Source organism: Phallusia mammillata, chromosome 4 (assembly GCF_965637545.1).
Source record: "Phallusia mammillata chromosome 4, kaPhaMamm4.hap1.1, whole genome shotgun sequence".
In the NCBI taxonomy this organism is placed as follows: domain Eukaryota; kingdom Metazoa; phylum Chordata; class Ascidiacea; order Phlebobranchia; family Ascidiidae; genus Phallusia; species Phallusia mammillata.
In genome coordinates, this window is record NC_137255.1 from 4,897,683 (window position 1) to 4,917,197 (window position 19,515).

General features: G+C 37.5%; 3 protein-coding genes and 1 long non-coding RNA gene across 4 annotated transcripts; 1 reads left to right on the forward strand and 3 right to left on the reverse strand.

Annotated features, from left to right (window-relative positions):
- Positions 1 to 338: 338 nt before the first annotated feature.
- Positions 339 to 3,893, reverse strand: LOC145222481 (uncharacterized). The gene is made up of 4 exons (XM_080088623.1): positions 3,100 to 3,893; positions 2,423 to 2,945; positions 1,789 to 1,962; positions 339 to 1,490 (listed from the first exon to the last, which is right to left on the reverse strand). Exons 1-2 carry the CDS (start codon positions 3,224 to 3,226, stop codon positions 2,539 to 2,541), a joined length of 534 nt encoding a protein of 177 aa, XP_079944749.1. The 5' UTR covers positions 3,227 to 3,893; the 3' UTR covers positions 339 to 1,490; positions 1,789 to 1,962; positions 2,423 to 2,538.
- A 4,271-nt stretch (positions 3,894 to 8,164) lies between these two features.
- On the reverse strand, positions 8,165 to 9,720 carry LOC145222495 (uncharacterized). The gene is made up of 2 exons (XR_013859352.1): positions 9,667 to 9,720; positions 8,165 to 8,743 (listed from the first exon to the last, which is right to left on the reverse strand). It is a non-coding gene; the product is annotated as an uncharacterized LOC145222495 (long non-coding RNA).
- LOC145222456 (uncharacterized) lies at positions 8,512 to 16,573 on the forward strand. The gene is made up of 13 exons (XM_080088589.1): positions 8,512 to 8,765; positions 9,696 to 9,872; positions 10,206 to 10,595; positions 10,914 to 11,090; positions 11,573 to 11,663; positions 12,041 to 12,385; positions 12,755 to 12,886; positions 13,459 to 13,623; positions 13,905 to 14,201; positions 14,640 to 14,820; positions 15,262 to 15,430; positions 15,810 to 16,021; positions 16,290 to 16,573. Exons 1-13 carry the CDS (start codon positions 8,512 to 8,514, stop codon positions 16,571 to 16,573), a joined length of 2,874 nt encoding a protein of 957 aa, XP_079944715.1.
- A 525-nt stretch (positions 16,574 to 17,098) lies between these two features.
- Positions 17,099 to 18,224, reverse strand: LOC145222486 (uncharacterized). Its single transcript, XM_080088628.1, has 2 exons — positions 18,052 to 18,224; positions 17,099 to 17,379 (listed from the first exon to the last, which is right to left on the reverse strand). The coding sequence occupies exons 1-2, from the start codon at positions 18,217 to 18,219 to the stop codon at positions 17,203 to 17,205; spliced, it is 345 nt and encodes a 114-aa protein (XP_079944754.1). The 5' UTR covers positions 18,220 to 18,224; the 3' UTR covers positions 17,099 to 17,202.
- Positions 18,225 to 19,515: the final 1,291 nt, after the last annotated feature.

A 19,515-nucleotide genomic window follows, 5' to 3' on the forward strand; every position in this document is an offset into this window, starting at 1 on the left:
AATATTAACCACTTGAATTAGTACATTTAACCAGTTCCACAAACAATTATAAATAATATTGATTAAAGATAATATTATTCCTTCTTCAGTGTTTCGTTTTGTATACTTCTTGGCGTGCACATTTCTCAAAACAAATTCATTAGAAATTAGATGAGTGTACGCTTTGCCGCAATGTGTTAATTGTATCCATAAACGCTACATAAAGCTCTACGTTGTGTACTTTTATCGGTGGTCTTTGTTTATCTACATCAGTTTTTAAATTTCACCTGAAGATGGTCTTTTATAGTTAAGGTCTATTTGGTTTACCTGGTACAGATGTGCTCAGTGCAATTGTCATTTCCTTCACTGGGGCATTCGCGTACCTATTAATCACTGGAGTTTGACAGCAGTTTTGGGTGTTTTTTATTACAAGTTTCAATGCAATACTACTGTATAAGACACAATATATAATGGTGTATCGACCCGTTAACGCGCCCAGGGTATATGCGCGGAACGTCACGATAGGAGAATTAAAACGCGCTTCCTAAAGGACTAATAAAACAAGCTGTCCACGCAGATAAGGTGTTTTGCAGGTCTGGTTGAACAAATACAAAAAGAAAGGAAACGATAGGAGACGGTTTCTACATAAAGCATGATGGCATTAAACACTGCGATTTAACTTTAGGAATGTAACATCAACTGTTTTGGGAACCGGAAGAAATTATATAACACGGCAGCAAAATGATATTAGCAAAAACTTATCAGGAGGGCGATCCTTCTGTAAAATGTTTAACATGAAGTCAACACGATAATTTATTAACCCATCGCAGTAATAAAATTGCTCGAACAAAATTACTCAATTGCAGTTACGTGAGAGAAAGAGAACAAATACAGCTTCTGTCAAAAGTGTACGACGAAAAATACTGGCTGGTGAATTGTTGTTTGTTGCTGGTGTCAACACCAAACAGTTATCACAAAACTTATTGTTATGTGTCCAAAATCAGTCTATAGAAGATACGGATTGAAAGCAAACAAAAACCTCAATCCTATTACAGATCTACAACTTACAATATGTAAAAATTGTGTAGGCAATTATGTAGGTTAGACACAATAAAAAAATTGGTTTCAAGGAGCACTTTAGGGTGAGAACTTTGTAGTGGCAAAACAACACAATACTTGATTGTAGTAATGGGTATTTAAATATCAGTTATTTCATTTAAGTGATCTCAGGCCCTAATTTAAGTGATCTCAGGCCCTATCCTGAGAGGGTAATTCGCCACCCTATCGCTTGAGGTGCGCAATATATATACAGTTAACGCCTGTACGTAAAATGTTTGCCTGGCTTTTGCTCTAAACCGCTCAGTAGCACGAAAATTTGTCGATCCCTGTAAAAAAAAAAACGATTGAAATAAGAAGTGCGCTTTCGTGGTGGGGCGACATCTAGTTGTGCATTTTGAGCGATAAACCACAGTAAAATTTCTGGCAGCTGAGGCATTTCCGCGCTTTTCCTTCTGCAAGAAAAGAGGTTTTGAGTGTAACGGTTGTTAAAAATAAAGAAAAAAATAATGTGGTGTGTATCACGCCAAATCATGCCCGAACCTGACCCAAAAAGCCATTCCCAGATGTCACAAGAGTTTTTTTATACACCAAGTACAAAAATGCTGATGATTGCAAAGTTTTAAAAATTTGTTAACCTTTTTGGGGTAGATGCTAAAAGTTTGAAGGGGGTAAAAAACCCTGTTGTGTAAACTTTTTAAGGTGGCTTGCACAAAAAAAAAACGCTTTTCGATGTAAAAATTGGTTTTTCACCTCTAAAGTCTCCACATTTCGGCCAAGCCTGTGTTTTCTGATTCAAACAACAAAACTCTGAATTTGGACACCACTCTGATGGGTGTTCCTTTCTTTGTGTTCTCTGATGAGTGTTTCTTTCTTTGTGGTTGATATTCTTTGGAGGGCAGACAGCTGCTTGGCACAGTTTGCACACTACAGAAATAACGCTATATCTTAATGCTTGGGGCAGTGTTTTTTTGTTTTATCTTAATGCTTGGGGTAGTGTTTTTTTTTAGCAAATTTTAACGAGATACAGCTACTAACATTATTAACTGCCTGTGCAAAAAAAGCTGGCCAATTTTGTTTAACGTTTCCATTATTGGCTATACATATTTAACATTTAACTATTTTGTGAAGTGAATCTTGGAAATTAGCCAGTTTAAAGCGAAAGTAAAAAATTTCGTTGGGCAGTTTATGTGTCCTACGGTACTAAGTACAATTCCAGCCCCTTATTTAAGTGTTTCGAACCCCACGAAGTCAAAAAACTATTACTGGGCATGAATCACTGAAAAATTATACGTTATAAATTCAATTCGTATGAATAACGTTTTTACAATGCGCTCGAAACTCTGGTTTAGAGCAAGGGTTTGGAAATAACTTTCTAATAGCTTACCTTTAGACATTGATTTATTAAAATTTTTGTTGCTGTTACATTTGCCAGCATTCCTTGGCTGGCAGAATCTTGATTTTTTGCGCTTTGACCGAAACGTCTGCTTTTGTGAAGTTACTTCAGCTGTTGTAGTTAAAAGTTTGTGAGCTGTAGATTGCAATAAATGTAGATGCATTTGTAGTTGTTGTAGATGCGACTGTTGCCGTAGACTTTTCTGTAGTTGTTGTAGATGCGACTGGTGCAGCGGACTTTTCTGTAGTTGTTATATATGCGACGGTTCCTTTTCTTGTTGTAGATGCGACTGTTGCCGTGGACTTTTCTGTAGTCGTTGTAGATGCGACTGTTGCCGTGGACTTTTCTGTAGTTGTTATATATGCGACGGTTCCTTTTCTTGTGGTTGTTGTAAAAGCGATAAGTTGATCTTTTGTTGTAAGATTTGACTCCACTATCTTTTCATTTTTGTTTTCTACCGATGGAGTATTTGTTGTTGTTTTTGTAGTTATTGCTTTTGCTTGCAATACCGCAACTGAAAACAAGAGTAGTAAAATTACAGTAAATATTCAATTACTTCCTATTTTGCGACTGGAAAGGTTTAAGGTTTATCATCAAAGTAAGCAACCCGCTTAAACCAATACAAACGAAAATTATACACGTTACTGGAATAAAGGATCGTGACTTACCTATTGCAACCACCAGACCCATTAGACAGATTGCGATTGCGATTATAAGTACGCCATTTATTCTCTTATTTTGTGTTTTAAATTTTTTATAATTCCCATTTGATTCAAGGATTTCCGGTTCCTCCATAATGTTGAATCGTTAAACTGGTTTCAACACCGCAACGATTTGACGCTATACCTTTAGAGTTGTCACAAAACTACAAGCTGACCAAAAAGTAATGAATTGTCAACACATTTGTTGTAAAATATACAATCACAGTTCGAAAACTATTATATTAGGGTACAACTTAATTTACTTCTGCAAAAGTCCCAAACTTGTTTTTGTTTTTCAGGCTAAGGACAAATTACCGAATATACTAGCTTAATAATTAAGTTGTCAATATTCAAATACGATCATTTCTCACAGCGTTCACAATAATACTCATGCTATTAATATTGTTTACATTGATACATTTAGGCTATATTACAAACCAAGCTTTGCTAAATTCACATCATATAATATCCTACAAAACGCATGTAAGAGAACACAGCTGCCTAAACAACTTGTTGCGAGCATCAAGCTGCTGCAAATAATGTTGCTATTTGGTTCCTCTTTTGTTGAGAACAAGCTATGCCTGCTGTGAAACTTGCGGTTTGTGTTAATATTTAATCTTGCCTTTGTTCTAAAGGAGAATAGACGACTCAAAGCAAAATTGTGGCAGGTGATTAGTAAGACTAAATAGTTTGGTTGTCAATATGCAAAAATAATTAAGTTGTCAATATGCAAAGATGATCTTTTTTACTCTGCGTTCACAATAATACTCATGCTACTAATATTGTAAGCTTACATTGATACATTTAGGCTATATTACAAACCAAGTTTTGCTAAATTCACATCATATAATATCCTACAAAACGCATATAAGAGAACGCAGCTGCCTAAACAACTTGTTGCAAGCATCAAGCTGCTGCAAATAATGTTGCTATTTGGTTCCTCTTTTGTTGAGAACAAGCTATGCCTGCTGTAAAACTTGCGGTTTGTGTTAATATTTATACCTTGCCTTTGTTCTAAAAGGGAATAGACGACTCAAAGCAAAATTGTGGCAGGTGATTAGTAAGACTAAATAGTATCGAATATATTGATGTAAACTTCTGAAAATTGTAGTCTCAAACCCGTTTTTGCTTGGGAAATTCAATAAAGCTGTGAGAATCCTTTTTTCTGCAAACCTTCCCAGTCGCAAATTTGTAGTCGAGTGAAGTGAAGCGGAGAATGGATCTGTTTGACTTGCGGTAAAGGTCGAATGTTCCTTCTCCTTGATAAAACGTAATTTGCTATTGTCATAATAAATGGCGTAACTGGCAAACTCAGCACAAGGTCAGTTCAAGTAGGTAGGTTTACAGATAATAAATAGTTTGTCTCTTTGCGGCAGTAGCGCGAAACTTGCGCACGCTTGTCTAGTATTGACGTTTTCGAACAAAGATTACTTTTCAAAGTAGTCAAATAGTAAAACTTTCTGCAGAAATCCAAATGCGTAGACGTAACCGAATACAATTTAATATATTTATTGCTTTTTTTAATTCAGAGTTGTTAGTTTAAACATCCCTTCGCACGTAAACAAAGCACACCAAGATGGTGATGAACTTGGGTTGAATTACCGCGCACAACGTTGGAATAAACTCGGGAGATTTACAGTCCAGATGAACGGAAAAACAAGACATAAAGTCAAAAAATGAGAAGTCACACGCAAACAGTCTTGGGCTTGGGTCTAGGGAGCGATTTTATATTGAACCAATGCATTTTTTCTGGTCTGGACAAAAACACAATTGGTGGTCAATTAATACGTTAAAACATTTACCTGGATATTTGAAAATAAAACAAGTCTTTCCCTTGTAACATTTTATTTCTGACTGGAATTCAAAATGGGAACAAGAAACACGGATTTGAAAAGTAGCTGGATCAAAACCAATTAAAACTATGCAGAAATGCTTTTATGAGGTAAAACGTCTGCAAAAAATGTGTTATGTTTAGCGTGTCTTTATTTTCAAAACATTCTATCCAAAACGTTTGTGAGAATAGAGAAAGGTTATTTAATTCTATGTACATTCAAATAAACAGGCCGAAAGCAAAAACAAGGAAACAGCAAAAACATAATTAATATTTCTGGTGTACACTAGGGTTCTATTCGCAGTCCTGTTGCATGTTATCCTAAGTTGTTTTATTCGTTGAAACAGTAGTTTGCCTCCATTTGAAACCTCGTATATAGTATGGTTTTTACCCTCCTAACGGAGCAAAGTTGTAAACGGGGCTGAAATTGGAGTTCGAACCCGAAAACACAAGCCCGAAAACCGATTCGTTTTTGAGAAGCCTGTTTAAGCCCGAAAGTTTGATTGACAGGCCTATACATTGAAGCCCTAGGAAAGACCAATACAACAAACACAATAGACAATTGGTCATAAACAAGAAGTTTTAGGGCTGTTTGACATTAGGTCAGGTCCAGCAACTGGCTACTTAGCTAGTTATACCAAATCGAAGGTATAAATTAAAAACATAAAGTAAAAACTAAAACTATATATAGCACAACAAAGAACTACTACAACAACAAATAAGAAAGTACAAAAAAACATAAAAGGACAAAATAGAAACCGAAACTATAGCAAAAAATAGAAATGCTTACAATCGTTTATACATCTTCAGTTCATCTGGGTGCAGATCATCAGTTCATCTGGGTTGCAAGAGGTCAGTTGGATACCAATATAACATAGACAGATAGTGGGTGCAACTGTCCATTAGACGTCTGACATTAGATTGACCCTTTCCTTAACTACAACACAATCCACAATTCACTGAGACGTCCTGTAGAAAAAAAAATAATACTAAATGTCCCATAATATCTGATTATTGATAATTTTTATTTCAAAAAATCTTGTTTTATCCAAGCAATTATATCAGGTCAATCTTGGTGTCATCCGTTTTTGGTCTTGTGAATGCTGTCAAATCTGTTGAAAACAGCTCGAGGAAGTGTCAATCATTCTGTTATCAAGCTAAACATCAAAAAAAAAAAAAACGTTTTAGGACTTTATATTTGGCTGACCACGACAATAGCTTGTAATGACTCGTACCAATTAGCTTAGTTACGGGATGATAAGTAAAAAATAGAATAGGTGTAGAAAACGTTGTTTAAACCTACGTGAAAAACTAAATATTACAAGTCTGCATTTTTACTCAGGAATATTGTGTAGGTTAAAATTGCTCCTGTTATTGATAAAATACTAAAATCTACACCGGCAATGTATTTTAAAAGGTAAAGTAATCTTTTTCAAGTATTTTTTTGGAGTTGCTTTTTAAAAGGTTTTGACTAAAATAACTGGCTTGGGTAAGGAACTACGAAAACATACATTTTGTGATTAGGATTTTTTACTATTTTAAAGTGTACATCATAGAACGTTCGTCTTGTGTGTTTAATCTAAAGCATTTTTAGGAAAATCGTTGCTGCAATCATCTTGTCCCTCTGCACACCCGCATTGCTCGTACAGTTTGGAGGTAATTTGAAATAAGTCAAGTCATCAGTAGGGTATCTTGTATATTTGCCCCAATATCGTGGTTAGAATGTCTGTATTGATAATGTAAGATGGATATATTCAAACTGGGATAAGCCTGAAGCGTACATGCAGGCCAGTGATCACGGCATACTAAAGCATAGTACGTCAGGCTTAATAAAGGCGTAACACCGTATCAGACGATCTCCAAAGCATTCCTATTGATAATTTAATTAATTAATTATACACATATAAATTTCTGTTTGCATAGGGTTTCACTGATATAAACCTATTATGTGTACGTTAAATACATTTGGTTAGTAAAACGAGTAGATGACTTAATTTTAACTGCCATTTAATACCCACCATAGTAAACTACACAACAATGACCAAGTTTAAAAATATAGAATTTTAGGGTTAAAATTTCTTTTCACCTTAACTTAAATTGCTTTCAGGTTGGTTTAATTGCGAGGATGGACAACGAAGACTCCGCCACATTTGGTTTTGTGACCATCAACGTGATTGTAGGGACAGAAGCGACGAGAAACTGGTAGAATCTTTAACCTACCCCGAAAACCTGACATCTGACTATATAGGGTAGGTTTCATTGGTCCGAAACTAGTATATGCCACGGCATTGGTTATGTAACAGCTTGTGTCACTGTTATGGTAGTAATGCAGCATATTAAGGACCTGAAATAACATAAATATCTATTATTGTGTACATGCAAATGTACTACAACTACACTACAATTTTTAAGGGCTTATTTTAGGCAATGGAGGCTTATGTTCAAGCTATTTTAGCCTACAACAAGCCACAAACAGAAACTGAAAGCAATAAAAACGGCTTCTTTCAAACATGGCCCAATTCAACACAGATGGTTTGCTTTAAACTATAGTAGTTGGAAGGCATGGTTTTTTGCAGTATGATGCATCCATTCCGTTTAAAATCCATTAAAACTGTGAATTGTCAGTAAAGCACCACATTAAAACCCTTTCTGGTCTATACACAAGGAACTGTTTTTGAGTGTCGGTACTGAACCCCTTACAGGTGTTTTTTTGTCCAACTTTATTTAAAACTTATAAATACATAACCTGCAGACAGTGCACACAGTTTCGACCTATAAGGTCTCATCAGTGCAGCTGGTGACAAGAACTAGGTCGTATTGGCTAGTGTAGCCATCCAAAGGCACTCCAGTTTAAAGAGCTCTTCTGGCAAATGTGATTTTATTCCGACGTTTCGACGTCCTATACAGGTCGTCTTCATCAGGGTAAATAACACTGAATGCGACTAGTACAGTGCACGATAAACAAAGGAAAAAAGAATAGAACGCAAGCACGTAACAACGCAACGAAAACACCGCGCGATAACAAATGATTGGCCCTCTAATCTTTAAGCAGGTGCCTGTAGCACGCTGGCAGCATCACGTCTGTTTTGATGTTCATTGTGTTGACCCGTTGGTGAATATTCCATGACTCAAGAAATAGTCTTTTCCTGTAGTCAGGCTCCCGGGCCACAACAGATGCCGCATTGAAATCAATACGGTGGCCTTGTGATACCGCGTGACTCCAGTTTGTTGGGAGTAACAGGCTTAAAAGTCATGCCTCACCTATTGTGTTCAATGACACAACTGGACAAAAACCACATACGGAACTGGCTAACAATGGCCAAGCAACTGCTTTAAAATCAAAGTGATGACGACTCAGTGCATTGTCTGCAGCTTATCGTTTACTGGCTTGATGCTTTTACTTTTAAATGCATCGTTATTAAAATGACACCATAACATAATTTCTATTTTTGTTTAGCTGCGACAACGCCCACGACGTATACTCAGTGAATAAGGTGTGCGCTCTCCGAAGACAAGAATACTGCAAAGGGAATGTTGAATGTGTAAACATGACTTACTGTGACGCAGGATGTCCTTCTCATTTCCAATGTCCTGGTTCTACATGCTTTAATCGTTCAACGGTGTGTGATGGCGACCCATGCAACGACTGTCCTTCCTTTCAACGTTGGAACAACGGCTTCGGCTTCAAATGTGTAAGAAACAACCGGACGTGCTTACTTCCGCAACTTTTCCTCTGGGATGGAGTCCAAGATTGTGACGACGGCTCAGATTTATGTTACACTTCGGAAAATGGAGATATCATGTATGCAGTTTACTTTTTTGACTATTTTTTGGTTTAGGATTAAGCATACAAATACGATTTTTACTGGAGGTTGCTGCATTTTTTAAGATAACAAATTTATAACAAAGGATCATTACTATACAATTTACTAATCTAGTTGGTTCATATATAACTTACGTATTGATAGCCATGCATTCGCAGATGAATAGTTTGGGGCAAACGTTGAGCAAACTATTTATGTTTATGTAAATAAAATTTAAAATTTGCTAAATTTGACTTACTTATCACACGTTAATTTGTGCAACCAAAACTAACAACGGAAATCTATAAACCAGCTTGGTTTGAATACAATCAAACTATTATCACAGTACGCCGGTCCCATGGAAAACGTCATACCGAATCAGCCCGTAACCATGCATTTTTATGACCATATTCTCACAGAAGAAATGCAAACACCTCTAGTTACATGGGTTCTCGCGACTAGTCAGCAAAACTTACATTACAACCATTCTACCTTAAACTTGCCGCTACAAACTGTACGTACGGTTTAAAATATCGACAATTTAGTTCCTAGTGCATAATGCCGCACCAAGCACCAGCCGTCAAGCCAAGCAAACTCTTTTGCACACAATCAAAAGAAGAAGGCCTTGCTGAAAACTGCGCTTACCAACGAAAGGCGCTTTAGGTAAAAGCGTGCTGAAATCAAGTGATGATGCGCGTTGGAATGCCACGCCGACAACTTGGTTGCAACCGAAAATTAGCTGGGTGTAAAATGTGCCACATAACAAATGCTGTTCGATAACTGAAAACCGGGACTTCTTAAGTAAATCAGTTAAAAAAATAGTAGTTGCGTATTACTAAAGCTTGCTAGAATTATATGCAGGTAAGTAACGGATAGACATACACTATTTTTTTGACTTACTTTGGTGTGAAAATGCTTATTTTTGGCAGGGACGTTCGCAATTCTTCTATCGACTCTTTTAACGACTCGTTGTGCTTTCAATGCGAAAATGATTCCATGATTATTCCGAGGTCCAGTGTGTGCGACGGCATAATTGATTGTCCTGATATGAGCGACGAATGCAACTGCACTGGAATTCTTCCTGAAGTGTGCCAGAGTGAACCAATGTATGTTATATCCACATTACAATCTCTGTTTTAAAGCAACAAAAGTGAACCTAAGTTCTATATGTATAGTCTACGTGAGCGGCACAGCCAAACATAGAGCGTCTTATTTGTGTGCAACATAACAACTGTAAAAAACATTGCATTTTTTTTAATTTTGTACAAATAAAAATATACTTTGTATAAAAACCGATGGTTGGATAACAAAAGATTGGAAGCGCTGGTGTAGGCCATGAGTCTCTTCTATCGTAATGGCAAGTCCGAAAAAAAATATTTTGGAAGGGGTCTATTAGTTACCTGTATTGACCCAACTTTGGGATTTTTGTTACATTTCAGGTCATTAAAACGCTGCGACTGTTTTGACATCAACTGCGTCTGCCACAACGTCGTAAACGCAACTAACTCCTCCTGTCAACTAACGAAAGACGAGGTTTGTAAAATGCACGCACCCTGCGATGGGGATTCACCTTGCGAGAACCTCTGCCCCTCCCACTTCCGTTGTTCGGATTCGACGTGCTGGAAACGGTCATCGGTGTGTGATGGCGATTCTTGCAACGATTGTGCTGACGATTCCACCTTGGGCAGTCAATATGGCTTTAAGTGTATCAGAAACGGCAAGGCGTGCAACGTGCCCCAGCGTCTGTTGTACGACACAATTAAAGACTGCGATGATTCCTCCGACCTGTGTTATGTGTTGGAAAATGGACCAAAGGGTGGTGATCCCAGGTATGTATAGACCTAAACCTTAATAATATTTTACTGTATATCTTAATAACTTGTTTGAGCCAACTTCTGCATATATTAACCTGTTTTACTGATAAAAATATGTAAGAAAGTATGCTATAAAACAGAATATTTTTTGCTTACGCTTGCGTTATAGCAGTGCTAAAAAAATACGGACACGGATTTTACTGCCAAACTGCGGTAATGTCTGGAAAAATCCAGGCGTCTGGTAACCCCAGGCCTTTCCGAATTGAGATTTCTATCTACCCTGTTATTTTTAAATCTACTGCATGAAACATGTTAACCCTGTTTACGTTGCAGGGATGTTCGAAGTCTGCAATCTGCAAGTTTCAATCATTCGCTCTGCTTCTCGTGTATGACTGACGGCTCGCTCATTTCGATGGCAAGTGTCTGCGATGGAATCATAGATTGTCAGGATATGAGCGATGAGAGTCTTTGTGAAAGAAACCGGCCAAATGAGTGTAACGGGTTTTTAGAGTAAGTGAATCTGCATTCTACGATTTGTTTTAAACTCTACGCTAAATGCGAAACCACCTTTTTTCATAATACCTAAAAGCTATCATCAATAAATCATAGTACGCCAGGCTTATTAAAGGCGTTGTACCGAAACTGACGGTTTCCCAAGCATTCCAATATGGCATACAAGGGAGACAACGGTGATTGTGATTCGACTTTTGGCGGTTTCTCCACCTAGCCAGTGTAGCTCAGTTGGTAGAGCACGAGTCCCATAAAAACACCCGTCCTGGGTTCGAATTCCACCGCAGGTTACTGTGCCTTGCCATATGGGAATGCTTGATTCGGTATCACGCCTTTAATAGGCCGGCATAGTATGATTTATCGAAGTATGCCGTGATCACTGGTCGGCATCAATGCTTAAGGGCCGGTCCCAGTCTGAACATATTTATCTTAGTACTTAAATGTCATGTGGTGCTTTTTCTGATTTATGCTTATGTCAGCAGTCGGAATGAAAGCATGCAGACCAACTGTTCCATTCCCTTGAACCTCATTTACACAAAACAATGGCGCTGTGTTGTTAGAGAAAACTCCTGGGTATGTATTTTAAATGTTCAGCATTGATTATAACGTTGTAAGCTTTGTCTTTTTCTAGGGGGCAAACTTGAAACTTTACATTGATATTTTTTTCATAATAAATCTTGCAATGAACATTATTTCAAACAGAATTTTGAAATTCAATTGACATAAGGTTTGTTGTAGTCTTTATCCACCAAGCAAAGAACTGGAAGATTCTAGTTTTTCTAATTTTTTAACTAAGTATGAAGTACAAGCATAAGGCGTTAAAATCATTTCCTTATTTGTCACTGAATAATTCAGAGGCGTCAGAATTTAATTGTTTGCGGCGATTGGATTATCGTCCCATCACTTCCCATGTTGTTTTTGTTTCCCAAAAAGTTTTTTTTTAATTTTAGACCTTTGACGCTAAACTGATGTGTGATGGTAAACGAGATTGCATCGGAAATACCTACAGCAAATCTTTTAAGAGGATACGCCGCAACGACGAGAACCCTCTTCTCTGTCACCATCGAATGACTTGCGAGACCGTAGATGGGCTCCTAAATATCCCGCAGTCAAAAGTATGCGACGGCACCTGGGATTGCAAAGACCACAGCGACGAAACTGTGTCGCAAATCTCACTTAAGTTTCGTTCTAAGGTTTGCGATGGTTTTATCGACTGCAAAGACGGAAGCGACGAGTTCCAGGCCAACTGCACGGAACTCGGTCGAATCAACTGTTCAGCTCTGAATGGAGCCAAAGTAGGATTTATTTCAGACTAAAATACACTAATGTCTAACCCAATTTAGTACAACTTTTAGTACACGTTCTGTTTTGAACGACATTACTGTTATTTCAATGCGATTTTTGAGTAAATTTTTATGAGGTGAACCATGGTATTGCTGAGATTTTCCTTTAGTTCGACCTTGGTTAACAACAATTTTCAGCTCAACTTTTACATTACAAATATTTTATTTTACTACAACTTTTTGGTAAAAGATTACAAAAACTAAACTATTCTTTAAACTAATCGAGATTTCCACATGTAAATGCATCATGCTCCCATAGCGCTCTTCGTTTACTATTCGGAAACTTGAATAGTCGGAACAATAAATTGGCGTTGTTTCCAGGTGTCAATCAGTCAGGAGGAAGTTTGCGATTTTGTGATAAACTGTGACGACCAAAGCGACGAAAGTAACTGCAATAATGACGGAAGGTTCTATTGCGAAAACAAACAGCCGTTATTTGTCAAGAAGGAAAAGGTGTGTCCCATAAATTACAAAAAAAGGTTTAAATTAGTTTTACAAAAGCAAGACTTAAACGCACGTACCAGCTAACACATGATTTTGCAAAAAGCTACACTGGCCAATACGGCCTATGTCACCTGCTGCACTAATTTTTTTATCGCAAAGGTACTTTATCGCAAGGTACTTAGAAAAAAATTCCGTTGCTTTGACAAATTGGCTTTTTTACTTAGACTCGTTTTTTTGTAACCAAATACAACTTTTAATTGTAACAAAAACGTAGACGAGTCCTATAAACCAGGGGTCGGCAACCTTTTTTGTACTGCGGATCGTTTTTGAAAGTAAAATTTTATCGCAGGCCGGCTTTTAAAAAAACTACAATTTTTTAGCAATGAAGACGCCTAAATTAGTTTATCATCCCCGGGATACATAGGCAAAAATTTTTGAAGCATTTACTCTAAAAAACTATACGGCCAGATAACGAACTCCTTGTGGACCGGTACCGGGCCGCGGACCGGTGGTTGCCGACCACTATGCTATAAACTGCTTAATGCGTAATGGAATTACTAACAATTTTGAATGTACTTTAGAAATTTAATGGATTCGGTGACTGCTCTGACTGGAGCGACGAATGTCCGACGAAGACAAAACGAGCAAACGAAAATATATTCTCCTCTCGTTACGAACTGATTGCCAACCCCTTGTTGCGAGCCTTAGTATGGATTATGGCTTTTCTGGCCATCGGTGGAAATGTAGTAAGGCACTTACTTATATTTTCACTGTATAGTATATGTTAAAAGTTTAGTATGCTTTAAGTAAGCTGCAGACAGTGTACATTATTTCGACCTATAAGGCCTTATCAAAGCAGTTGGTGACAAGACATGGGCAGTATTCACTATTACTCTTTTTTTGGGAGTGTGCACTGTCTGCAGCTTACTTATCTCTTATTAGCTTCATGCTTTTATAATATAGGTTACTTGAAAAAATATCTCTAAAATTGTTAATGTGTCATTAATTATAACGTATTCGTTTTTAGGTTGTCATGGTTACCGAGGTCAAAATTCTTGCCACGACTAATTCCCAATCAGCATCGTTTATCGCAAATCATCTTCTCGTTTTGAATCTGTCAGTTTCCGACCTGCTTATGGGTGTTTATCTATTCATGTTGGGTGTAGCTGGCCTTCGTTACTCCGGAAATTACTGCGCCAATGACCTTGCGTGGAGGTCAAGCACCAGTTGCAGTGTAATGGGGGTACTGGTTTTGCTTTCAAGCGAAACGTCGGTTATCACTATGGTTTTGCTAACCTCGTTTAGACTATATGCGGTCAAAAAAGTAAGTATAACAAAAGTCAAGTTGTAAATTAGAACTGTTTTGCATTGTTTTTACGAAAGGTGTAGTTACGGCCTAGTCAAAGTACAAACCCCTCGCGAAGCCGAAATTTGGTCCTAAAAGCGATTAAGACACGAAAGTTAAACGTATTCAAAATAAAACATGGCAAAAATGTGGCCTAGTGTAATGTTAGGTCCAAATTGGCCAGACTTTGGCCCCAACCTCGGCCTAGCTTACAACTCTGATCAGTACACTTCCTATTTTGAGTGCGTGTGTGCTAGTTTTCCACAGTTGTGTTTTTAGGCTTTTGGGACTTAAGGTTTGATCGCTTACTGATTACATATGACACTGAAGTAAGATGAACTGGGATTAGAACCAACGACTTAAAGTAGTTGTCCCAACCTAACCTTTGTTTTGTAATCAACATTTTTGCATTTACAGCCGTTCAATGCGTCAATTTATCCGAAACTGAAGTTTGTGATTCTTTCAATAACGATGGCCTGGCTGTTTTCATTCACACTTGCTTTTATTCCTCTCACGTCCTCATTTCAGCACTTGTTTGAAACCAAAGCCTGGATGAAAGAAAATCCATATTTCGAAAATGCTGCCGTCGACTTTTCCAGTAAATTCCAGTTTGTATTTAAACTGATACTTCAAAATATGTTTGATTAGTGGATATTCTACTAACGTAAGAACTCACATTTGCTAAATACGTTAGCGAATATTTAAGAGCCTTAGCGAATATTTTATAGCAAATGCTGTAAAAATTCCTGACGGTTAGGGCTATTTGGTGCTGTAGTGAGGTTTTATAATAGCAAGAACAATAAAATTAACTTATAAACTTAGTTCTTGTAACGTTAAATGTAAAAAATTCTTGTAACGTTAAATGTTCTTAACCCTAACACAGTTTCTCTGTACATTTAGCCCCTTACGCCATAACGGTATTTGGCAAACTTTGTCCGTTGTGATTTCTTATGTGAGCTCTGTTTAATTTTGCTTAATTTAGCACTTCATATTTTCGCTGAAAAATAATAGTCAAGTGGACCTTTTATGTTTTGCACAGGTATGCACACATTTATGGGGCGGTTTATAAATTTACAAAACAACGTTACTAACCAGTCTGACCACATGTCATTGACACAAGTGCAAGAAGCTTATTCGTGGAACGACTTCATTGACATCCTTAATGACCACAAGTCTGCCAGCTATTTCGAAATCTCCGGTTATCTTGGGTATGTATTTATTGTGCAAGACCGTCATTTGTTTCTTTTATAAACGGGTAAGTTCGAAAATGTTTATTTCCAGGTTAAAATCAGTTATCTTTTAAAACAATCTTTTAAAAAAACAAATGTATTTCGCTAAAAAAGCATCTTCGGTGTCTATAAAGGGCAATAAAGGGCATTAAAATTAGAAAACGCTAATAGTTCTTTCACAAACACGATCATTTCTCAACTGAAAGCCTAGCAGACTAAACCAAATGTGAACACGCAATATAAGATAAGAAACGCATGAAAGATAAAAACCGTAAAAGCGTAAAAGGCGAAAAAAACACGCGTCACTTTCACCTCGGTAAAACTATTTTCTTAAAGTTAATTTTGTCTTTTTTACTAGATACTATAGCAGTACCAGTGTCTGCATCAGCAAACTATACGTGACACCACAGGACAAGGCGTGGACATATTCAATCGCGGTTGTAACACTCAACTTTCTAGCGTTCATGTTTGTGGCTGCCACCTACATTTGGATTTACAAAAAATCTACCGCCAGTGCTAAAAAGGTCAACGAGAGAGCCAGAGACGGAAAGGGAGACAAGAAGACTCAAGGTATTACTTCTTGGATCAGGTTTTGGTTTTGATTTGAATAAGCTTTAATATCACAAGGGGCGATTCGCTTGAACCTAACTATCTAACTAACTACTTTAAATTTTAAGCGCCCAATTTGCAAGGGTTAGGTCTAAATAATGAAAGTCTTGGTTTTAAAGCTTGAACTAACATACATCCTTTTTTCTCCGACAAAAAAAACGGACTTACTCAAATCTTCCACCAAGGACTTTGATGTCTTGAATTTAATCGTACTGTTTTTGCTCATTAGAAATGCAGAAGAAAGTTATTCGTTTGATCTTCACCGATTTTCTCTCGTGGGTTCCGATATCCATTATGTCATTTGTGAACTTTGCCGGGGCGCCTGTGCCTCCAGTGATCTACGCGGTGTCAGCAATTATCCTGCTTCCTGTCAACAGCGCCCTAAATCCCCTCATCTATTCCTACGCTCCAAAAGTCCTTTACGACAAAGCTCGCACGGCTCTAAGTGGCGTTTGCCCCCCTCGACGACAACGTAGTGTCCCAGTAAGTCTGCAACAAGAACAAGCCAACTAAATTAAGGCAGGCACTGCTGCATTTTCTGTGAGAGCAACCCTACCGGGAAACTAAACAGCTAAAATTAGCATAATGCTGAGTAAAAAAGGCGTTGCTACGTTCAACCTCGTTTCGCCATTTGTGCCCTTCACTTTTTCTGCCGTATAAGGTTCTAACGTTTTGCATTTTTCCGGTTTGTTAATTGTTTCCTTTGATTTCGTTGCCAAGTAACAAAGACTCAACTTTAAACCATGTTGACTGTACATAAACTTGTCTTTTCTTCAATTTGGGTGTGTGATATGTATGTCTGTTTTACATATATGTCGGGTGATGGTTGTTTTTCGTTTTTGCTGGAATATTTTCGCTAATAAACGGAACTTTTTGCAACGCTTAAATCTAAGCAAACCGAAACAGTCAGTCCTTTGTACTTGGCCGCCAGGGCCCCTGGACCCATTTATGAACCGTTTTTGCCGTGCGAACAGTAAGTGATGCTGCCAGTGGTAAAAAAATCATCCATTCCGTCATCTTGCGGTTTGCAGCCAAAAAATTGCAAAGTAGGAAATTAACAAGCAATTAAAGGAAATGCCAAGCCACAAAGGTACATAGTTCCAAAACCAACGGACAATTTTTTAAAGGAGATGTATAAAGTTCTATGGTCCGCAAACGCCTTGACATAACAAAGAAACAAGTTTCTCAGCTTTTTCGTGTCCTGTTTTCTTGGAGTTGTCCCCCACTACAATCACGTTGTCCAGTTTTCCGCCAATATCAATTAGCTGTTGCGTGTTGACTTCCGTAGTGTTGTCATAATCCAAAAACACAGCATAAGTCTAAAAAAAGTTGTATTGAGTGTCACATGGATTTGTTTGGGGCAAATATGGTTACATTGGTATGATGGTTTAGACTTTAGAAATATTTGCAACGCATAGGCTTAGAACACTATAGAAGGGTCTTTCCAAAAAAAGATCTTTCCAGTGTGATGACGATTATAACCGCCCAAATAGACGTTAAAAGTGACATGATTTATTATTCAAACGTTCAAACGTTTATGCTTATGCCATAATGAGCGATATGAGGGGCAGCAACAGTTACAGCTGATTTGAACGCTTGGGTCACATAAAGATGTTGCTTTTTGATCGTCATTAAATAGTAAACTGTACTCAAATGTAAATAAGCAACGCATCAAACTTACAAAACATTTGCAAAAAGCTTACCTCAGTATTTCGCTTTGTCAAACCTACATAATCCGTTAAAAGTATATATTTTGGGGGTTTAAAGTGTCACAAACAAAGTTGGAGGTTTCTGCTGTTGTTCTTGCAACAAATGCCAATAGTTTGATTGTTAACTTTGCCTCTCATTAATTACTTTTTCGGAACTACTCGTGTTATTTCGGATTTAATCGGGTTTGTTCGGACAAAATCGGTTTTCTTCGGATTTTATCGTTTTTGGTGTTGATTTATGAGAGGATATCGTTTTAATACCGGTTAATCAATCGTCCTTACCCGAACACCACTGGAACGAAGATTCTCAGCAGCTGTTGTTACATCGTCGTCAGAGTTTTTGTCGGTAACCACGACAACCACGTCCACAACAGGAAATGTTCGGTTGTGAATATGTTTGCTGCCAAACACGTGTTCCTTGACATGGCGTAAAGCGTTTCCGGTGTTCATTAATCCATCAGCTGTGTAGAAATTGATACGTTTGATACGTTTTGTTTATATATCGCTTGTCATTTATTGGTTTGATGCGTTTATATTATGTTTGTAGATAAATTAAGTTCCTTTTTTGCTTATTGTTCGTATGGATAAATATGGATAAAACCTCATGCGGTTTTAAAAAATCCAAACGAAATTTACATGAGCAAACGGCCTGGATTCAAATCACATAAAAAGATCAATATTTTGTCTAATCATAGAGTATTAAAATGTCTAAGTCGTTTTTTTTAACCAGAATAGTAAATAAACAAAGGACATAATACTTGTTCACCTGTTGGTGGATGTTTTAATCTAAGTTCATAGGTACTCCTGCTGGGTGGATGTGGTTCGTCAAAATACAAACTTAGCTCAGGATGTACGATGCCGCTGTATAAAACTCGACTTGTTTTGATATATTGCGTGTCCACTTTCCATAAACTGAAAAAAAACGGCAGCAAAGATGGGAAGTACAGTTGATGTGTTATGTGACAGGGTGATAGTTTACGTGCTAGGAAATGTATAAAAATACTATTGGACCATTGTGGTAAACCTATAAATACCTTGTAACTGCTGTGGTCAACAGATACCACTTGGCCGCTGCGACTATCTTGTAAATAGTGCATGACCGCTGTGGCAAACTATGTTTGTGGCATTTTGGTTTAGGAAACAAGAGATTGGCCACAGCGGACACACAACAACTACAGGTTGGCATAAAGCGCTAAACGGTCGTGCATTATGCATAGGTTGGCCACAGCGGTCAAGTGGTATCAACAAGGTTAACCACAACGGTCGTACAGTATTCGCAGGATAGCCAAAGCAATCTGGTGGCAATTACAGACACTCATGATAAGCACATGGAGAATACAGAAGTTCCGGTTTACCTCCTAAATGAATCTCCAAAAGTGTTCCATACGGTCTGCACGTCATCTTTTCTATTAAACACCCAAACCAGCTCCAGTGGAGCATAAGGAGGGCACGCTTCTGTAAAAATTCAATCTTTTTGATCTTCGGATTATAGTTTTTCTTCTATTTTGTAAAAATAGTTACATACCTTCATTAAGTTTGAGATATATTAGGCTATTATGTAAGTTAAGTTTTTTTTAAGTTCTTAAACACAACAAATTGATTTAAACATACAAAACGGGAATACCAACACAAGACGGCACAGTCAAACATACTATGTCAAACAAAACACAGCAAAAAGTTATTTTACTTGCGCAGCAGGGTATTTCTTTGGACCATTGACCGGTTACCATGCATTCTGACGTATCT

Excerpts from the sequence above, each read along its gene's own strand:
- LOC145222481 (XM_080088623.1), bottom strand. The coding sequence starts at position 3,226 with ATGGAGGAACCGGAAATCCTTGAATCAAATGGGAATTATAAAAAATTT. Across the intron at positions 2,946-3,099 it reads GGGTCTGGTGGTTGCAATAG|TTGCGGTATTGCAAGCAAAA; the intron begins GTAAGTCACGAT and ends TCTTGTTTTCAG.
- LOC145222456 (XM_080088589.1), top strand. The coding sequence starts at position 8,512 with ATGACTTACTGTGACGCAGGATGTCCTTCTCATTTCCAATGTCCTGGT. Across the intron at positions 14,202-14,639 it reads GACTATATGCGGTCAAAAAA|CCGTTCAATGCGTCAATTTA; the intron begins GTAAGTATAACA and ends TTGCATTTACAG. Across the intron at positions 15,431-15,809 it reads GAAATCTCCGGTTATCTTGG|ATACTATAGCAGTACCAGTG; the intron begins GTATGTATTTAT and ends CTTTTTTACTAG.
- LOC145222486 (XM_080088628.1), bottom strand. The coding sequence starts at position 18,219 with ATGAACACCGGAAACGCTTTACGCCATGTCAAGGAACACGTGTTTGGC. Across the intron at positions 17,380-18,051 it reads TTCGTTCCAGTGGTGTTCGG|ACTTATGCTGTGTTTTTGGA; the intron begins GTAAGGACGATT and ends AACTTTTTTTAG.